The sequence below is a fragment of the Piliocolobus tephrosceles genome, chromosome 12 (genome assembly GCF_002776525.5).
Source record: "Piliocolobus tephrosceles isolate RC106 chromosome 12, ASM277652v3, whole genome shotgun sequence".
In the NCBI taxonomy this organism is placed as follows: Eukaryota; Metazoa; Chordata; class Mammalia; order Primates; family Cercopithecidae; genus Piliocolobus; species Piliocolobus tephrosceles.
In genome coordinates, this window is record NC_045445.1 from 109,797,438 (window position 1) to 109,817,226 (window position 19,789).

The window sequence follows — 19,789 nt, forward strand, 5'->3', positions numbered from 1 at the left end:
AAAGGACAGTCTGCTCCCCCTAAAGTGAATGAGTGATTAGATGGTTCTGGCCTTTATGAATGGAATTAATGAACCTTCAGAGAGGCATCAATTTGTACCTTCATTGTAACTTGGTAACCTTGGAAAGCCTGGAGCCGCTTTTTCTTCTCCTCTTCTTGTCCCATGCTTATCCAAGTGTCTGTAATTAATACATTGCCTCCATGCGCTGCTTCCAATGGATCATTCGTCAGCAACAGCTTGGTACCATTCTGGCATACATAAGCACGCTGGTTAGATAACTTCATGGGACGGTAAAAGGCAAACACAGCTTTACATGTAAAGAGCATACCTCTTTGGCATACTGCTCTGCCAACTTGGTTACACTAGGATCCGGCTCATAACCCTACAGGAGGAAGAATTTAACTGTTATTTAGGTAATTTTATTATACATGTTTTCTTCCATATGTATTATTTTCTTTTCAATATCTCCTCTCCTTCCCTTTCTCAAGATGTGGTCCCACCACGTTCAGTAAAATATGATTTTTACACCTAGAATTCCAAACTCAATAGTGCCTTTTGGAATTTAAAAAGACAACAAATTGCCCCATCTTTCACTATCTCCAACTTCTTTAATCATAAAGGCAAACATAAGACATGGTGCTTTCTAACTCTTGGACACACCTCTTCCGGTTTCCATAATGGCTTAAGAGGATTATATTCAGAATTGTACAAATGAATGCATGTTTGTCTGTCTTTGCACATGCTATCTATCCTTTTTTGTCTGAAATTCTTTCTTCCACCCACTCCATATGGGTAACTTTTTCAGGTCTCAGTTGAAATGTCCCCTCCTCAGAAAAACCTTCCCTGACCATCCCAGCTCAATACCCCCTCCCCCATTACACACGTCTCATTCTTTGGCATTCCCCAGCAAGCATTTTGAGTGCAGGGTGCTTGTTTTGAAAGGCATTAACAGAACAAATACATTGTTTTTGCTAAGATTATATATTTGTTTGGGATTGTTTGGTGAGGGCAGAGTCAGACACCGGAGAGGCAAGCGAGGTGCCTAGGGCAAAACATTTTAGGAGGCGCTATAAAAAAATTTAAAGCAACACGCATTCTCAGGGCCATGCATGCACAAATTTTGCACCCTAGGTGACTCGCTTGCTCAGCCTAGCTCCTACTCTGGGTAAGGGGACGTCATGGGAAGAGCTAAAGCTCCCCAAGCTATCCCAGGTTCCCACAGGCAGCCTCCCTGCCTCTACCCTCACTCTCCAACCTATTCTGTACACAGCAGCAATAACTGTCTTCTCTGAAGCCTCTGATGTTTACTACTTGTTTCTTAAGTCAAAACTGATTAAGAGCATCAAGGCTCCCCACCTCCACCCCCTGCTACTGTCTCTTTTAATTCTTCTCAACATCTTGCTTCAGGAAAGCCAATCTTATTGTCATCCCTGTACACAATCTGGCCCTTTTCTGCCATCACAGCCTTTCACCCTTGAACACCTCCTCTCTTGTCCCCTCCTGGGTGTCTTCATCACAATGTGTCAGCTCCTCAAAACTCTAGCCCAGCCTCACCTCCAAGACCCTCCATATGGAAGTCTCGTCAGTTCAAACACAGTCATTATCCTCACCTTCCTCTATCCTTCTCATTTCCCCAAGTTCTTGGCATTGAATACGAGTTGACTTTTATCACTTTTCACTGAGGCATTGTGGTGAATGCTGTGGTATGCTCCCCAGATCCCCCTCCATGAATAATCATGAATAAAGGACTTATTCCCCCAGCTGCTGGGAGTGCTGCCAGAAGATGGCTTTCAGCTGTCAGCCCTCTTTGGGCACTGCCTCAGCTGCAGAGAGCAGCCTCACCCAAGGTCACACACCCTTTTGGGGCAACCCACATTCAATGGCTGATTGACAGGAGGGTAAGAAAACCTGACCCCCTATGCCCAACTTCAGACAGCTGAACGGACATCTCAGATCCAGAACTTTCCATAAGATCAGCCAAGGCTGTTGTTGGGCCTGCATCGCAACTCAGCTTCTCCCTCTTCTTCTGCTTCCTTCCCTTCCTTTCCACAGTTGTTCATTTCAAGGGCAAATGCTAATAAGCATCCTGCCTGTCCTGCGCGCTAAACTCTGAGTCTGCTTCCCAAGAAACCCGACCTGTGACAGGCATGTCTAGGTTTATTTGTGAAATTGTGTTTATTTGCACATGATCGTCTACCATAGTTTCTTCTTCTATTAAAGCATTTCTGAAAGAAGAAACTACTCAGAGGTTGATGAAGATGCCTGCGGACATTTTAGCAGCTTTACTACCCTCATGTAGCGATGAATTCTGGGGCCTTGTTTATAGAGATTTGGGGAAAGTAATTAATAAAGGCTAGCTAATTTAGCAACTAATGTTGTGAACAGCCATACTGGTAAACATAAATGAAGAGACTTGGATATTACCCCAGGTGCCTCCTACCCTGAAAATTTAGCCTTCCCTTTGGAGAGTAGGTTTTATACTCCCTAAGTATAATAATTCTTAGAAAAGGAATCAATAAGTACTTAGAGAACCAACAGAGAGGTTTGGAAATTAGAAAATCACCCAACCTTTCATGCACTGTGGCATGACTTAGAATACAGAGAGGAATTCTTTACTCACATCTCAGCTTTCAATACTAAATCACTCACTAGCCTTGACATAAATTTTAAAACCAGACAAAGAAGGTGATTAACACACCCAGTTCAGTCTAAGTATTCACTTAGAACAATGTTAAAATCATTAGCATTGATAGTTTATGGAGCAATTTTACAATCATGGACAAAATTATTTTTTCTTGAACATGTAAGTTATTCTTGGTTAAAGAACGGGAAAATAGATTAATCATGGCCTTGGAAACGTTTCAGTGTTTCTAAAATTTACAATAAATCTCCTAGCTTTATCTTTAAAGGAAACAGGTCTGCTAACAACTGAAGACTAACAAATTGATGGAACGACTTTTGCACTATCAGACTTTCCAGGAGACTTTGCAAAACTCTTACTCCCACCAAGGTTTAACCAGGTTTTAGTACTCTTTATCATTTAAATGAGTTTCTGCATAAGAACAATACTGCAATTACTCTGTAATATTAGAATTTTTTCCTTTCATGTTAATAAAACATCTTTGTCATACAATAAAATGTTTAAACCATATATTTCTTCAACAGAATGAAGCCTTCCAAAAGATCTTTATACCAGCGAACAATTATTGTTAATGTATGTTTCATCTGTGGGACCCAAATGCAATAAGAGTTTGCATTAATACAGAGCCTTTCTTCAAACTAGCGTTGTATGGAGAGTGTACTCACCCTTCCCATGAAGTGAATAAAAGCCACCTTAAGCACATATCGGATCTGACCCTTATTTCAGCTCACGCTGAATAAAAGAGGAGAATTATCTGTTGTAAGGATCATATCTCTCTGAGTCCCGCAAATTTACTATAATAGGATGACTTCCACTGCATGCAGTGGAAATTTTTTCTATGGCAAGTGTACTTGGTTGAATAGTGTTCTTCAAAATTCACGCCCACCCAGAACCTCAGAATGTGACCTTATGTGGAAATAGTCTTTCCAGATGTAATTAGTTAAGATGAGGTCATACTTGATAAAAGTGGGCCTAAATTTAATATGGTTGGTGTCCCTATAAGAAGAGGGAGATTTGTACAGAGAGACACAGACACAGAGGTAAAGTGATGGGAGCAGAGATTAGAGAGATGCACCCATAAGCCAAGGAACGCCTGGGGCTACTAGAAGCAGGAAGAGGCAAAAAATGATCCTCCCTGAGAGGCTTCCGAGGGAGTGTGGCCTGTCAACACCTTGATTTCAAACTTCTAGTCTCCAAAACTGTGAAAGAGTACATTTTTACTGTTTTAAGCCGTGCAGTTTGTAGTAATTTGTTACGGCAGCCCTAAAAATCCAAGACAGCAAGATAAAAACACCTGGTGAAAGCATTTGGTGGTGTCTAGTTTTGTTTTGGCCGGATGCAGCAGATGATGCTGGTGCTCTACTCAGAGGCCACCGGGAGATCCCTCTTCATGGTTTCTGCTCCATTCCCCAGTTTCAGTGTTTTTAACACCTAGTGCTTGCAGTTCGTCTTCAGGGGACAGCTCTCTGGCTACCAGGCTGCTTTTCCCATCAACAGTGCCAGGGGATTTACCACTCCACCTCTTCTGCTGCCCTTGACCAATGCTGGGATAACTTTAGGGCATAACTTACACTCCAGAGCTCACCTGTGAGATCAGACTGAAGCTACTTTCTGTGGGACTGTGCATGACATGGGACTAGGGTGACCAAATCACCTTGGTTTGCCCAGACTCTCAATTTTAGCCCCCCAAACCCCATGTCCCCAGAAATCTCTTGATCTTGGGCAAATCAGGATGGTTGGTCACTATAAATGGCATCCTTGCTTAGATTCTTCCCTTTCCCTGTCCTGCTCCCTCTAATCCCTTAGGGATCTCCCTTGGGAGTACTTCATGAATCATCTGTACACAAATCCCCACGGTGGTGTGCTTGTGGGGAACCTGGCCTAAGGTTGATATTTAGTAATGGTGCTGGAACATTTATCTTACCATGTGAAAGAATATATATAAATAAAAATATATACCATCTACGTTTGTGTAAGTACACTGTATGATGTTCCCACAACAACAAACTCACCGAAGGACCCATTTCTCAGAACGTATCCCTGTTACGAAGCCATACATGACTGTATGGTGAAAATAGTCTCCCTCCTACCTCTATCCTCAAACCTCCCAGTTCCCCTCCTCAGAGGCAACAATTATTACCAGTTTCTTGTGTATCAAAAGGGTTACATTGGGCCTATGAAAGAAGTCATGTATTCCACACATGCTGTGAGAGATAGCAGCAAGGTAGGAGGTATGCAGGGGTCATTTTCATAGCCATGTGGGGCTCAAATTTTATAAGCCGAAAGGCCCCCAGAGTTGAGTTTTGAAATACCAAGCTGATGTAGATGCCATCACTGTGATCCTCACATTGGATTTACATTTTTCTGCCAAATTGCAGTATTAGAAAAAGGACAGTATCATTCCCATGGATTGAGAATTCTATGCTGCCTGAATTTTATTGCTTTCTTCAGCCTTTGTGGTGGTAATGCACGATGCCAGTCATCATAATGGCCTACAGCAGGGTATTCAAAGGGATAATTCAGACATGCTTTTAACACTGACTCATAGAATAAAAGGCATCAGCCAAGACTATCTCTTATTGTAGAGATGGAAAATTGGACCCTCAAGAGGCCAGATAGCTATTTAATAGTAGGGCTAGTAATGTAACCTAAATTTTGTGGCCTCACCTGTGCTATACTTAAATGGAAGAGAGCTTTTTTTGTCACTGGGTAATTGCATCTGAGGATGATTTAAGAGAGGGGTTAGTCTCAAGGCAAAAAGTTTCCCTACCTTTGGAGTAGCTGCCTGAAGGTGCATCCCGAATTTCGCTGCGCTCATCATGATGGAGTGCAGGATATTGTTCCCATCCCCGATCCAGCTGAGGGTAAGACCTTTCAGAGAGCTATAGTGTTCCTAAAAGGCAAGGGATGAAGGAGATGAAATCCAGGAGTAAATTCGCTTATGCGTAGCAATTATTAAGGTTAAAATAAATAGTCTTAATCTCAATATTAGTGCCTTGTTAGAAGGAATGAACTCCCAATTTTTTTGCATTACACAGAGCAATTCAATAAGATGAATGTACAATCACAAAAACATGGTAAAATGTCTTAATATCTTAAACCAAGGCATCATATGAACTTGTACAGAGACTAAGAGTTTCATACATTTCAAATCTGAATCTTAGTTGCATTCATTCATTGGATACAAATGAGCACCTTTAATGTCCAGACACTGAGATACTGTCCTTGGCCCTGGAGATATAACAATAAACAAAAGAGACAAAAATCACTGCTTTTATGGAGCTGAAATTCTTTGGTATGAGAAAGGGGAAATACAGAATACCTGGAACAGTGTAGCATGGTGGCTCAGAGCATGTTCCCATTATATGAAGCTGACAAAGATGCTCAATAATACTGTTAGTTGGCCAGGTGCGGTGGCTCATGCCTGTAATCCCAGCACTTTGGGAGACCGAGGTGGGTGGATCACCAGAGGTCAGACTTTCAAGACCAGCCTGGTCAACGTGGTGAAACCCCATGTCTACTAAAAATACAAAAATTAGCCAGACGTAGCACACACTTGTAATCCCAGCTACTACGGAGGCTGAGGCACGAGAATCACTTGAACCCGGGAGGCGGAGGTTGCAGTGAGCCAAGATCATGCTGCTGTACTCCAGTCTGGGTGACAGAGTGAGACTCTGTCTCAAATAACAATAATACTGTTGGTTGTTTATGGCTATAGATATGTGTAAAGATACTAATATCAGGATAATAATATATTTGTGGAAGGGAAGAAAATGAGATCAGGCAGAGTCACATGGTGGGCTTCAACTCCATCTGTAATGTTTTATTGAAAAACAGCAAAGAATTATAAAGTAACTACTCCATCACGTTAAAAATTGACAAAACTGTGTGAACACGTGAATGTTTGTTTTATTTTCTTGAAGTGTCTGTAGGTTTTATATATTTTATATATTTAAAAAGATTAAAAAAGAGAAAGGCTAAGCAATTTGGAGATCACAGAACTACTAGTCAGCTAAGCTAGAATTTAATTCCAGATCCATCTGATTTCAATTCCATGCTCTTAAGAAGCTGCTATTTATTCATTCAGCTCCTACTTTAAGTATCTCCTATATGAAGACATTACACGAGGTCCTGCAGGGGACATTACGATGAACAGGACAGCTCATTTTCCCTCAATGAATTTATAATCTAGTAATGAATGATAAAGCCCCGGGGGAAGCATTAAATTATCTGGTGTATATGTAAAGCCACAGCCCCAGACAGTTACTTCGGTATCTGACATAATTATATCATCTTCTCTGCATGGATCTCATCCTCATGTCCAGAGTGTTTTATTTTGAGCTTAACCTCACATTTAAATGTGTGTAGTTTATTCAAATGTGGAAGAAGATGGGCCTATCCAGTTTATCTTGTCTCCTCAGTCATCCATAGACATAGAAACCATGGCTGTTAGGATTTCCAGAGGCAATACCATGTAGATTGGCTGTGGCAAACCAAACAAGGGAAATCTTTCAAAGTTATTCAAGTTCCTAATTTGGGAGGACTAGAATGGCTAAATTTGAGCTCCAATTCTATAAATTCTGCATATTCTTAAACCTACTTTTAAACAACTAGTTTATTAAAATGATAGAAAGTGGCCCCCTCTCCCAGAGTGACTTAGTAACTGACCATTTTGAATATTCAAAGCACACTCCGCCAGTCTTCACTCCCAAGCCACAGACTCTGATGTCTATAGAATCACATATGGCTTGTCCATTTTGTATGCTCCAGTGTTCTCTATTCATTCGTTGTGTTAAATATGGCACCAAAATCAAAGGGATTGACAGAACAGAAGATGAGATACGGGCTAAAAGAGTTTGGGAATAGAGATGAGTGCAGAAGGATCTTAGAGTCTGTTTTTAACAATGCCCTGTTTTCCCCAGAAAATGCACACATAAGCTATAATTCTTTGTCAAGCTGGTATTTGAAACTAAAACACCAATGCCATGATTTAAGTAAATGGTTTCACTTAGAGCAAGTCAGGAATTATTTGTTGATTTTTCTCTTTTGTAAGACAAATAAATAAACCAACCTGGAGCGTGAGGTAATCAGCCAGGATCTGGATAGGATGGTATAAATCTGACAGCCCATTGATAATTGGGATGGATGCTTCTTTAGCCAGGGTGTCCAAATCTGATTGTTTATACACTCGAGCCAATACTGCATCTGTCATGCTAGACAATACACTGTGGCAAACCAAGAAAAAGATAATCTAAGTTAATTATGCTTAATAATGCCTTATTTAATATAAGATAAGAAATAATAACAAGAAATATTAACAAATAGAATTTTTACTACGTGAAAAAACCTACCAACATTACAGGTTTAAAAGGTAATATTAAACATGTATTCATTACATAAGCCAGATGTTCTACCTTCCACGACTTATCCAGTGACCAGCGATTTTACATTTTTTATGGAGATAATTGTGGGCCCAGCAGACATAATGATGAATTATAATTGATAAATGGCCATTGGTTACAAGGGACAAGACCAAAAGCAAGATATACAGAGAAACATTAATGACCTGCCATATGGCTAATTTTCTTTCACATCATCCGACAGAAAAAAGATACATTTTCACTGTGGAATTGCAAGTCCCAGTGTGGCAGCCATGGAAGTGCACACACAGATCGCCCTACAGAAGAGAACTTGCTGTGAAGAGAGCCATTGGCTGACACTCTAACGGCTACACCTTCGGATGCCCTGCAGCATTCCTGCCAAGGCCACCCTCCCTAGGCTGTTCCAAACTGATGACAGAACACGGTGGGGAGAATAGCGCTGGGCCATTCCTTCCTGACAGGGGACCTCTCTGATGGGCAGTCTGTGCTCTGGGGCTCCCCATCAGCCTGGCTGAGACTTTCTCAGAGCTGCACTACTGGATGAGGCTCTCCCTACCCACCCGTCCTTCCTTCCCACAGGGGTCAGACCTGCCTCCCTGTCCGAAGGCCCTCTTGGCCCATTCCTGCTTCCTCTCTCTTTTTGTTTCTTGGTGTTTCCCTCAATAAATCTCTTGCAAGTCTAATTCCTTCTTGGAATCTGCTTCTTAGTGGACCTGAACTGACACAGAAAGCAATAAACTCTGGTGCTTACAAAATTCAAGGACTGCTTGGCCCCAGGGATTAGAGGATCAAAGATTAAAAACTATATTTCTATAACAATATTTTTCTAGACTTACAGATCAGATTTTTTCTAATTTTTAATGGATTTATCATGCCCATGGCTCCCAGATTTTCAAATTTCATGAACCAGCAAAATTTCCAAAAATATGTGGAGATCAACATAAGATTTGCAACTTTTTATTTACCAAATTAAGAGCATGAGAAAAGCAAATAAACAGGTATAATATGTTACTACCTTAATTTAATTTACAAAGGAAATTTTTAACATCAAAAAGGTGTGAAAGACAATTTCAAAGAATAATCCTTGAAATGAATTATTTGAGCTTTATGAAATTCACTATATAATTCTTATCCTTATTTTTCTTATTTTACCACTTCTGATGGAAGTTTCTCCACACCAGGGTCAGTGAGGATAGAGATTTGTAAACCACTGCTTTGAACTATCTAAGCACGCCGTATTTTATAGCATGAGGAATGAATAAAAGATCCATTTTATAAAAAAAAAAAAAAAAAAACGTGGTATTGGTTAACTTTTGATGGTGGACTAAGACAAGGGGTTTTCAAATTTTGCTGCACATGAAAGTCACTTGGAGAGTGTTTGTTTGTTTTGGAGATGGAATCTCAGTCTGTCTCCCAGGCTGGAGTGCAGCGGCGCCATCTCAACTCACTGCAACCCCCTCCTCCCAGGTTCAATCGATTCTCCTACCTTAGCCTCCCATGTAGCTAGGATTATAGGCTCACCACCACACCCAGCTAATTTTTGTCTTTTTGGTAGAGACGGGGGTTTCGTCATGTTGGCCAAGCTGGTCTCAAACTCCTGACCTCAGGTGATCCGCCCGCCTCGGCCTTGCAAAGTGTTGGGATTACAGGCGTGAGCCACTGCACCCGGCCACTTGGAGAGTTTTTTAAACTCTTGATGCCCAGGCCATATTCTGTATCAATTAAGTCAGAAAAATCAAAATCTCTAGGAGTGGGACCTAGGGATCATTATTTTTTAAAATATTCCTACTATATTCTAACATGCTGCCAAAGCTGAGAACCAAAGCTAGTACCTTGCTCCTCAGAGTAGCAACATCAGCGTCATCTGAGAGCATACTAGATCTTCAGAATTTCAGGTCCTACGCAGATTTACTGGAGCAGAATCTGCATTTTAACAAGGTTTCCAGGGGATTCATTTGCATATTAAAGTTCAAGACTCCTAAGAAAGAGGGAAATGAGACCGCCATATTTTTGAAAGCGTCTTCTATTATTTTCTTAAAATCCTAACCAGGCAATACATCAAGAGTAGACAAAGCTTCTGAGATGGCAGCCCACAAAAACAGAAGACGCTGTCTATAATATCCTTAGCAGGGAGAGAATTGAGGGAAAAAGGCAGCTAAACTCCTCTGAGCAAAGAATAATTCACCATCTTCTGTTAAGGCCCTTCTCATTAGAGAAGCAACTACCCTTCCTTATTCGATGCCCTAAGAAAATGGTTCCCAGACTTGGGTGTGCATGGGAACTATGTGAAGAACTAATACTAATAGATTACATAGAAATAGAGTCCTAGGCCTTTGCTCTCTTACTAAAACAGACATTCTGTTTTTCATACTATAAGAATGCAGGCTTCCATCATGGAAAAGTAACTTAAGTGGAGGTAGATATGTCAATAAGGTCTATAATTATAATCAACTATCAATTCCCTATATCAGATGAATTCATTAATTTTATGATGCCTAAAACCCCAAGAAAGAGAGAGAGAGAAGCAGAGGGTGGGGGCAGAGGAGTGTTTAATCCTAGAGGTCATACTTCAGACTTCTTTAAACATGTAGCACTCCCTAAAGTGTGTACAGACAGGATAAAAAAAGGATAAGAAAAGTGTGGATTAACATTGCAGGTGACCTTCTGGAATCTCATAGCCAGAGAAGCAGATTTGACTTCTGTTATAGCTTCTCAAATCATTTTAGGCAGCTAGGACCCTTGACTGCCAACTTGTTATGGTTTTCTCGAACTTTACAATACGTTGTTGAATTTTACTAGATTTAGTGTGTGTCACATGCAGACATTATCTTAACCTCAAAGACGAAGAAATCAAGGCCTTTTAAAATCTTAAAGTAATTAAAGCAAGGTTAGGAAAGAGTGAGGAAGATGAGGCTGAAAGACAGAAATGCTAGTGGAGCAACTGGAGAAGTCAACGACCTGTACCCATGAGTCTTTCAAGAAGATTGAAAAACAGGCAGGTGTGTTTTCCTCTTTAACAAGTCCCCATCCCCAAAACTCCTGAAGCAAAGCAGTCAAAAGATAAGCATTCATTTAATTTCTCTGTTTATAATGTCAAGCTGGTATCCCTGGAACCTCTGTGGTGTAATTTCATGGGAGTGTGCCTGGTTGGTTTTATTCGGGTTGCAACACTTTTCTAGAACAGAGGTTCTTTACTTTGGCTGCACCTTAGTATCACCTATGGAGCTTTTACAAAATCCTGACACCATATTCTGCTTTTTGAAAGGTTAAATCAGAAGCTATGATAGTGGGACCCATATCAACATTTTTAAAGCTCCCCAAGCTGCTCCAATATGAAAACTAGGCTGAGAACCATTGTCCCAGAAAACCGAGAGTGAGAGACGAGGTGGGAGGAAAGTGGGCTACTGTGCTGCTGGGTGACACAGTGCATCAACGTAGAGGAAGAAACTCTTAGTCATTGCTGAAATCTCATACAATAAGAAAAATAAGGGATAACGATATGATAAGCTATACTGGAAAGAACAATATTTTACACACTTATAAAAGAAGTATTTTCTTTAAGCTCAGTCACTACCAAGAGAAGTCCCAAAGCAGCAGCAATAACTGTACTCTTTCCCTACTTGACACTTGTAAACATCCCTAGTGACCAGATTTTTGTCTCTAATATTGTTCTATTTAAAAAAAGAACCAGAAACCATTAGAGGATAGTCAATTTCATGTTATTGGGCAGAATAAAATCAGAATAGGTCTGTAACATTTTCTTGTTGCCAGGAAACAAGAGTGATTTGTTTTCTAAATGGCAGGGGCACTGCTGAAAGGAAAAACAGTCAACTTAAAGGAGCTCCCATTTTTCAAGTTCTGATCATTTGTAGTAACAAAGATCACGAAATGAAACAAATTAATGCTTCTAAAGGGACGTGATGCACATAAGAAAAAAGTTAATGTAAATAAAATGTACAAAATTATGATAGTAATATCAAAGAAAAGTGAATATTATCTACATTTAAATTTATTTACTTAAATAAGTAGGAAAGTGTTTATATATAGCTACAACTATAGATAGATATTTGTGGGGTTTTGTTAAGTATATTTCTGTTCATATAGTATAGATGTGTATTGTTTTTATCTGCATAAGCCACAAATAACTAAACATAATTTGTAAGCCAAATTATTGTAAGAAATAGTAGAAACTGTACCATGAATAAACAGGCCTCAGCAGCATTTGTGGTCTTATATATAAGTGAACTAGAAAAGGAGTCCAGCGGTTAGCTAGCACCAGTCACATATGCAATTTCCAATGAGGAAAACAATAATAACCATTTACTCCAAAATATCAACTTAGTTAAATGTCCATAAAAATAAGTCAAATTTTTTTTTTTTTTCAGACGGAGTCTCGCTCTGTCGCCCAGGCTGGAGTGCAGTGGCGCTCTCTCAGCTCCCTGCAACCTCCGCCTCCCAGGTTCAAGCAATTCTCTGGCCTCAGTCTACGGAGTAGCTTGGATTACAGGCATGCGACACCACGCCCGGCTAATTTTTGTATTTTTTTTAATTATTATACTTTAAGTTCTAGAGTTTTTGTATTATTAATAGAGATGGGGTTTCACCATGTTGGCCTGGCTGGTTTCAAACTCCTGACCTCAGGTGATCGCCCTCCTCAGCCTCTCAAAGTGTTGGGATCACAGGCATGAGTCACCGCACTTGTCTAAGAAGTCTAAATTTTAAGATTCACTTTTCTGTTTCTCTGGAAGTGAAATCTTTTGATGATTTTTTAACTAATTAATTACAACACAATGCCAATAAGAAAGGTCAATGTTTTTAAATATTGAAACCAGGCCAGGTTAATATATTATTAAATATTGCAATGAATCATGTGATGCCAGAGATTAAAAACAAACAAATAAAACTTAAATCTTCTAAATTTCTTTAAAAATCAGAATACATGGAAGGGCGCAGTGGCTCACGCCTGTAATCCCAGCACTTTGGGAGGCCGAGGCAGGCGGATCAACTGAGGCCAGGAGTTCGAGACCAGCCTGGCTAACATAGTGAAACCCCATTTCTGCTAAAAATACACACACACACACACACACACACGAATTAGCCAGGCATGGTGGCACATGCCTATAATCCCAGCTACTCGGAAGGTTGAGGCAGGAGAATCACTTGAACCTGGGAGGCAGAGGTTGCATTGCACTCCAGGGGACAATGACAGAGTGTAATTTTGATCATGGCCATTTCAAAAGCATTTGAACTGGAATTAGGTGGCCAGGTTGGGCCACCATATCTTGCATGTCTATGTCAGGGAGACTTGGCTTTCAAGGGGACAGCACTCAGCCCCAGGAGGAGCCTGCAATTCGTCCTTGTCTCACAGTTTGTGCCATCCATGGGGATAAAGGACAGTAAGGAACGAAACAGAACCTGCTGTCTAAATGGGGGAACCTGCACGCTGGGGTGCTTTCGTGTCTGCCCTTCCTCCTATGGATGGAACTGTGACCTTGTTGTGTGCAGAGAGAGCTGTGAGTCTGTGCACCATGACACCTGGCTGCCCAAGAAGTGTTCTATGTGTAAATGCTGGCATGGCCAACCCCACAGCTTTCCTGAGGCATTTCTACCTGGTTGTGATGGCCTTGTGATGGATGAGGACCTCATGGCTCCCAGGACTCTGGAATACTACCATCTACATGTACCACTTTTATGCTAGCTGGCATGTGCCATTCCATACAAAGTTACTATTAACTGACATTTACCTATTTCCAGAAAAAACAATTTTAGATATCATGCAATTTCATGACCAGTAAAGTCTGCTTCTCCAATGTCCTAACTGAAAGAAGATCATTTGTTAGTTGCCTTAAAATAACGGATACAATTTTGGGAGGCCGAGACAGGCAGATCACAAGGTCAGGAGTTCGAGACCAGCCTGGCCAACATAGTGAAACCCCGTCTCTACTAAAAATACAAAAATTGGCTGGTTGTAGTGGCATGCGACTGTAGTCTCAGTTACTTAGGAGGCGGAGGCAGGAGAAGCACTTGAACCAGGGAGGCAGAGGTTGCAGTGAGCCAAGACCACTCCATTGCACTCTAGCCTGGGTGACAGGGTAAGACTCCGTCTCAAAAATAAAAAAAAAAAAAACATTTCCATAATGGTCCCTAACACTTCCTCACTTCCTTAGCGTACCAATTACTTCTTACCTCTGCCCTGCCCTCCCCTCAGAAACTACTTTCCTTTTTCAAACGAAAGTCAGCCGTATGTACATTGTGCCCAAGTCCTATGTTTCTTGATACATGTAACTCTACCAAGGTCTTATTAACATGGGCTTTTAAACAATTGAATTATATCTTCAGATTATTAAAGGCTAATCCTAATGTGAAACTGAGGATAAAGTTTTGAGCAGAGTTGATCAAAATCAATTAAAATGGTCTCTTTAAAATGAAAGAAAGTCTCTTTAAAGGGAGGCGATGGAGGGAAGGATCAGAAAGCGCTGGGGCAATAGAAATCTGTCTGCATGTGTGCCAGCGAGATGGGGTAAAAAAGAGGAAGCAAATGGGAGAGATGGACAGGAAAAGAGAAAATGAATTACTTGATTGATGATTAGGTGGATGTAGAGAAGCAAGTTAAAAGACTAAATTGAAGGGCAAGTTTCCATCATCTATAGAAAGTTATACAAGACAGACTCTCCTTTTTGCTAACAGCATTGTAAAAAGAATGAAATCTCCTTGAAAAAAAATTATACCTAAATTTCCCCAACAAGATTGCTTAGTAAATTATGTTTTCTCCAAGCTATGCAATTATTTTAACTGTTATAAAAGAAAAGAAAATGTTCACAATATATTTAGTTGTAAACCAGGCAATAAAATTATATATTGTAAAGCCTCATTAAAAATACATTGTATATATGTGTATGCACAGTAAAAATGGGAAATATATTGACAAAAAGTGTCAGGTGGTAGACAAAATAATGGTCCCCAAAGATGTCGATGTCCTAAACCACAGAATCAATGAATATATTGCTTTACTTGACAAAAGGAATGTTGCAGATTCATATTCATAAGTTAATGATCTTGAGATGGGGAGATTACCCTGGGTGGGCCCAATGTAACACTAGAGAATAAGAGAGAGGCAGGAGGTTACAAATGAGAGGAGAAGCTATGAAGACACTGGGTTTGAAGATGGAGAAAGGGGGCCTCAAGACCAAGGATACAGGCAGCCTTTGAAAGCTGGAATGTACAAGGAATTGGATTCTCCTCTGGAGCCTCCAGAAGGAACACAGCCCTGTACACTCACGTTAGACGTCTGCCCTCCAGACCTGTAAGATAATATATTTGTATTGTTTTAAGCCACTAAGTGTGTGGTAATTTGTTAAAGCGGCAATGGGAAACCAATGTAGATTCCATGACAAAAAGCAAAAACTATGTGATAAAAAGATATTGTCTAGTGGCCAGCAGCTTGAGTTGAAGTCATCTTGAATTTAGCAATCAGTTCCCACTAACCAACCAAAATTAAGTGACTTGCCAGTAATCCACTTAACCTGTATCCCTGACTTCCTGAGGCGATATGTTTGTTCTTCCCAGTCTGGAAAAATTACATAAACCCTGAGAAAGTATAAAGAGTCTCTTGTAGAATTCCCAACAACCCAGCAATGCACAGAAGTTTAAATTCCAGAACCATACAAAAGTAAAAATAAAAGGAGATTTAAGAATAAAAAACAAAATTAAATCTATGATATTAATAGCTTTGTGCCCAGTTATGTTGTCAAAAAAATAATTGGCTCTGTAATCAGTGTGGTATTTTACGTGTATTTTTTCCTTTGTAAGATGGTTAATGCAGGGAAATCTGAAACGTTAGGCTTGTGATTAAGTTAAATGTTTAAAAGCATTTCACTAAGTTTGCAATCAATGTGTAAATGGTTGAGGAGATTTGTTTTGTTCACTTAATATACATTTGATTTATTGGTTGTATAAGTAGTATGTGAATATTTAAAGCAACGAAAACTTGAACACGCATCAGAGTTACCGGGAGGACTTGGTAAAACACAGCCAGCTGCTTCTGATTCAGGAGGTCTGGGTTGAGGCCCGAGAATCTGCATTTCTGAAAAGCTCCCAAAGGCTATTTATGCTGTTGACTTGGTGGCCATGCTTTGAGGAACGCTTATTATTTTAGGTTTTAAAAATTCTAAATGTTTGACAAATTCATAAGGTTATGAAACTGGACTGTAAACAAAGGACAAAGAGTGTGGAATATCCCTGCAGGCACAAAAAGCCCCTTGGACATTAAAGAACCTGTGGGCAAAAGGGAGCATGACAAAGCCTGGCAGAAAATGCCACTTTAGTCCTCTTTCAGCCACAGGAGCTTCAAGTAAGGTGGAATCCAATGATGTGGGGGTTGAGACGGAGCAGCTTCTAGGTGCTTTCACATTGGACTCACTTGGGGGAACAAAGATATTAAAGACACTTAACTAGACAATTAGTTCATATTATTTTGTGAATGACACTGACATCTACTTCATGCTTAAAATTGCTAGAAATCACCATTTTAATTCTTCCAGGCTACTAAAGATCTTTAAAAAATGAAAACAAACCTTTTTCACTGGAAACAATGACAACCCTGTAACTAGACCTGGACTACAAGCACATTAATAGTAATCTGGGATTTATAGAGCTCTCCATCAATCTAAAACCCCAGCTTTAAATATTGTAAGAGTTTTATTATACGTGCTACAAATGAAAAGTAGATAAGTTTAAAAAATACTCTCTGGTTCTGTAATGACTTTTCATTTTGGCGTCTGTTCATTTCTATTAATACATACAGTTCTGCTTGCCTTCCAGTACATTCTTACAGCTCTGCAGACAATCTTTGGCATTAGCCAACAATGGTAGCAAAAAAGCTTTTGCAAAATCCAAATTACTCAAATTTAAAGTTTCCCACATATACCAGTTTGCCCTGGAAGTTAATGGCCAATATTAGAATTTTTCAAAAATGATTAACAAGTTAAAATATGTATTCAACCTATTTTGTCTAAATATTTAAAATATCTACTTTCATTCATCATCTCTTTTCCTACTGTTTAGAAAAAGGAAAGGCATGGCATGAAATTTTAAATGGAAAGATGGTTTGAGAGATAAAATGTTAACATCCATTATTTCTGGATGATGGTGGTATCAGTGGCTCTGGTTTTTTATCTTCCTTAGTATATTCTATCAAAAGGAATATTATTTTAATAATCAGACAAAATACCATTCAAGAAAGGAAATTTCTGCCACGCATGACTTTGAAAGTAATTGAAAATGCCCCAAGTCTTCTTAGAGCAATGGCTAATTCTTGGTCTTGATAAAGAAATGTACAAGATGAGCCTGCAACATCTTGTCACACTGCAAAGCAAGGGAGTTATTGAAGACTGATGGAGTTAGGTCAAAATGACCCAACTTGAACAAAGATGACATTGACCAAATATGGGACAATTTGATAATTAATAAGAATAATAATTATAATACATTGAAACGTTCAAATGTATGAGCATCCAATGAGTTTATAAAGATACTAATAAAACGGAAGAACAATGAGAATAATCATAGCAAGGCCAATTCTAACTCAATTTCAAAGAAAATTCTCAGATTGTATAAACTTTTGGTGAGAACAGTCAGACTACATAGATATCAGACAAAATAGCTGAGTATGTAAAGAGTGCCTTAGTACTGGGTATTTTTATGCAGGGCTCAATGACCATTTTGAGAGAGTGATGGTCACTCTCTCCATGAAAACGATGGTCGCTATAAATAAATCCTTTCCAGCCCTTAGTTTCTGTTGTTGTTTGGTGTTTTTTTCTTTTGGTATAAGATTGAAACTTGTTTAGGAATTAATGAAAACACCCTGAAGGCTGAAACAAAACAAAGCAAAATGAAACAAAAAAAGACAATAAACAAAGCCCCTCATGACCCCAGGAAAAGCTGGTGCAGAGTTAGTGTGGTTGGGTGAACAAATACTAAAAAATAAAAACAAGTAGTGTGCTGGGTCAGATCAAACATGGTTGTTGATGAGCAAACATGGATGTTGATGAGATGGACAATCATACAGCAATCCTGGTGCTCTTAGGAGTTGAGTTGTTCCTAAAGTATCGGAACATGGTGACAGTGTCTCAAAAGCCAAAGGCAAAACAGGTTGTATTCTCATAGGGTCCTGTTATTCATTTCCTCTTTTGTCTCCATCCTGCCTTGTTCGAATCAGACTGCATGCCCTCTAAACTCCAGTTTCTTTCACTGACAACTCTTACCAGTTGAACAGCTGACTGGGAGATAGAGGAAGGACGTTTTGGTTGTGCATATTACATCCTTGAGAACACCGTAATCACTTAAACATGGATGTTTCTGATTTTATTTTTTGTCAAATTCGGCCAAGTCCCAAAAGGAGACTTAAGCAGACTTAATCTCTATCCCCAATGTAAATTCGTTATGAGATAAACTCTCTGAGTCTCCCTCTAGGAAACAGAATATTCTAGCCCTCTGGCATCTCTATCCAGATAATGATTTTAGTTATATCAACATAAGAATGATGAGGAAATAAGATGGATAATACCCTCAGCAAACCTAGATGGGTTCTTGTCAAATGGGCTGGTGTTGGAAGAAGCCAGAGATGTTGAATAAAATTGCCATATTCAATTTATTAATGAAGGATCTATAATGGCCGGGTTGTTTTGATTTAAGTGTTAGATCCCAAGTTTGAAGACCTTAGAGAAAAATGAATGGGGCATAATGACATTTAGAATAACTTCTTCAAAATGTGCTAATGGAAGTTCAGTGGGTCAGTGTAAGCTGTTTAGGAGAACCACAGATACAGCCAAAATTGAGTCAGTGCTTGTCTTGAGATTGGGTTAGATCGTAACTTGATTCAACCAACATTGCTTGAGTTCCTTCTGTGTGTCTGTCCTTTACAAGCATGATCTCATTTACCCTCATATAATGCATTAAGATAAGTATAAGTATCTCCATTTTGCAACTGAGGAACCTGAGACTCAGAAGCAACTGGCCCAAACCATAAGGGCTAGTGTGTGGTAGAGCTGTGAATTAACCAAAACATGACTCTGCTTTGAAGGCCCTGTCCTTGATGCTCTGGCACACTGTCTCTAAGAGAATACATCATTGTTCATGCTGTGAGAGACTGGTTTTGTCATCATTCTTCCCAAGAATACAGAATTTTCATACCTGCTGGGTTCTAGGTGTTCTCTGTAAAGGTTCATGGAAGTATCATATTTCCCATTAAGTACCAATTTATTACTACCTCATGAGGTATATATTTCCCATTAGGTACCAATATTTTGAAACATTTTACCAAAAATCGTAAAATATTTAACCTTTTTAGTCTGGATATAATTGGTATAAATACATAAATAACAGTATTCCAGCTTTTTTTTTTTTTTTTTAGAAACATTCCTTTTAATATGACAATGATTCACTCCTCTTGAGGATTGGGCCTCATCCACAAATCCCTCTATAACTTTCATTGTTTGAGAATAGCAATGATTGGAAACCCCTTTTATGGTGTCATAGGGACATGTGGATATGTGGTTGTAGTGGGTTGAATGGTGTTTCCCCAAAATCCATGTCTACCTAGAAACTCAGAATGTGAGCTTCATCAGAAGTAAGATATTTGCAGATGTAATTAGTTAAGATGAAGTCATATGGAGTAGGGTAGGTCCTAAATTCAATGACAGATATTCTTATAAGAAGAGGAGGAATAGGAGCAGCTTCAGTCTCCAACTCCCAGCGCGAGCGACACAGA

At 39.5% G+C, this 19,789-nt stretch overlaps 1 protein-coding gene across 1 annotated transcript in view; it reads right to left on the reverse strand.

Moving 5' to 3' along the window:
- The window catches only part of OTC (ornithine carbamoyltransferase), a 98,729-nt gene that overhangs the window by 11,975 nt on the left and 66,965 nt on the right, over positions 1-19,789 (reverse strand). The window contains exons 6-9 of the mRNA XM_026451644.1: positions 7,713-7,866; positions 5,412-5,534; positions 329-382; positions 99-248 (exon numbers count right to left, since the gene is read on the reverse strand). Coding sequence (XP_026307429.1) covers positions 99-248; positions 329-382; positions 5,412-5,534; positions 7,713-7,866 — 481 coding nt within the window. The remainder of the gene's footprint in view (positions 1-98; positions 249-328; positions 383-5,411; positions 5,535-7,712; positions 7,867-19,789) is intronic.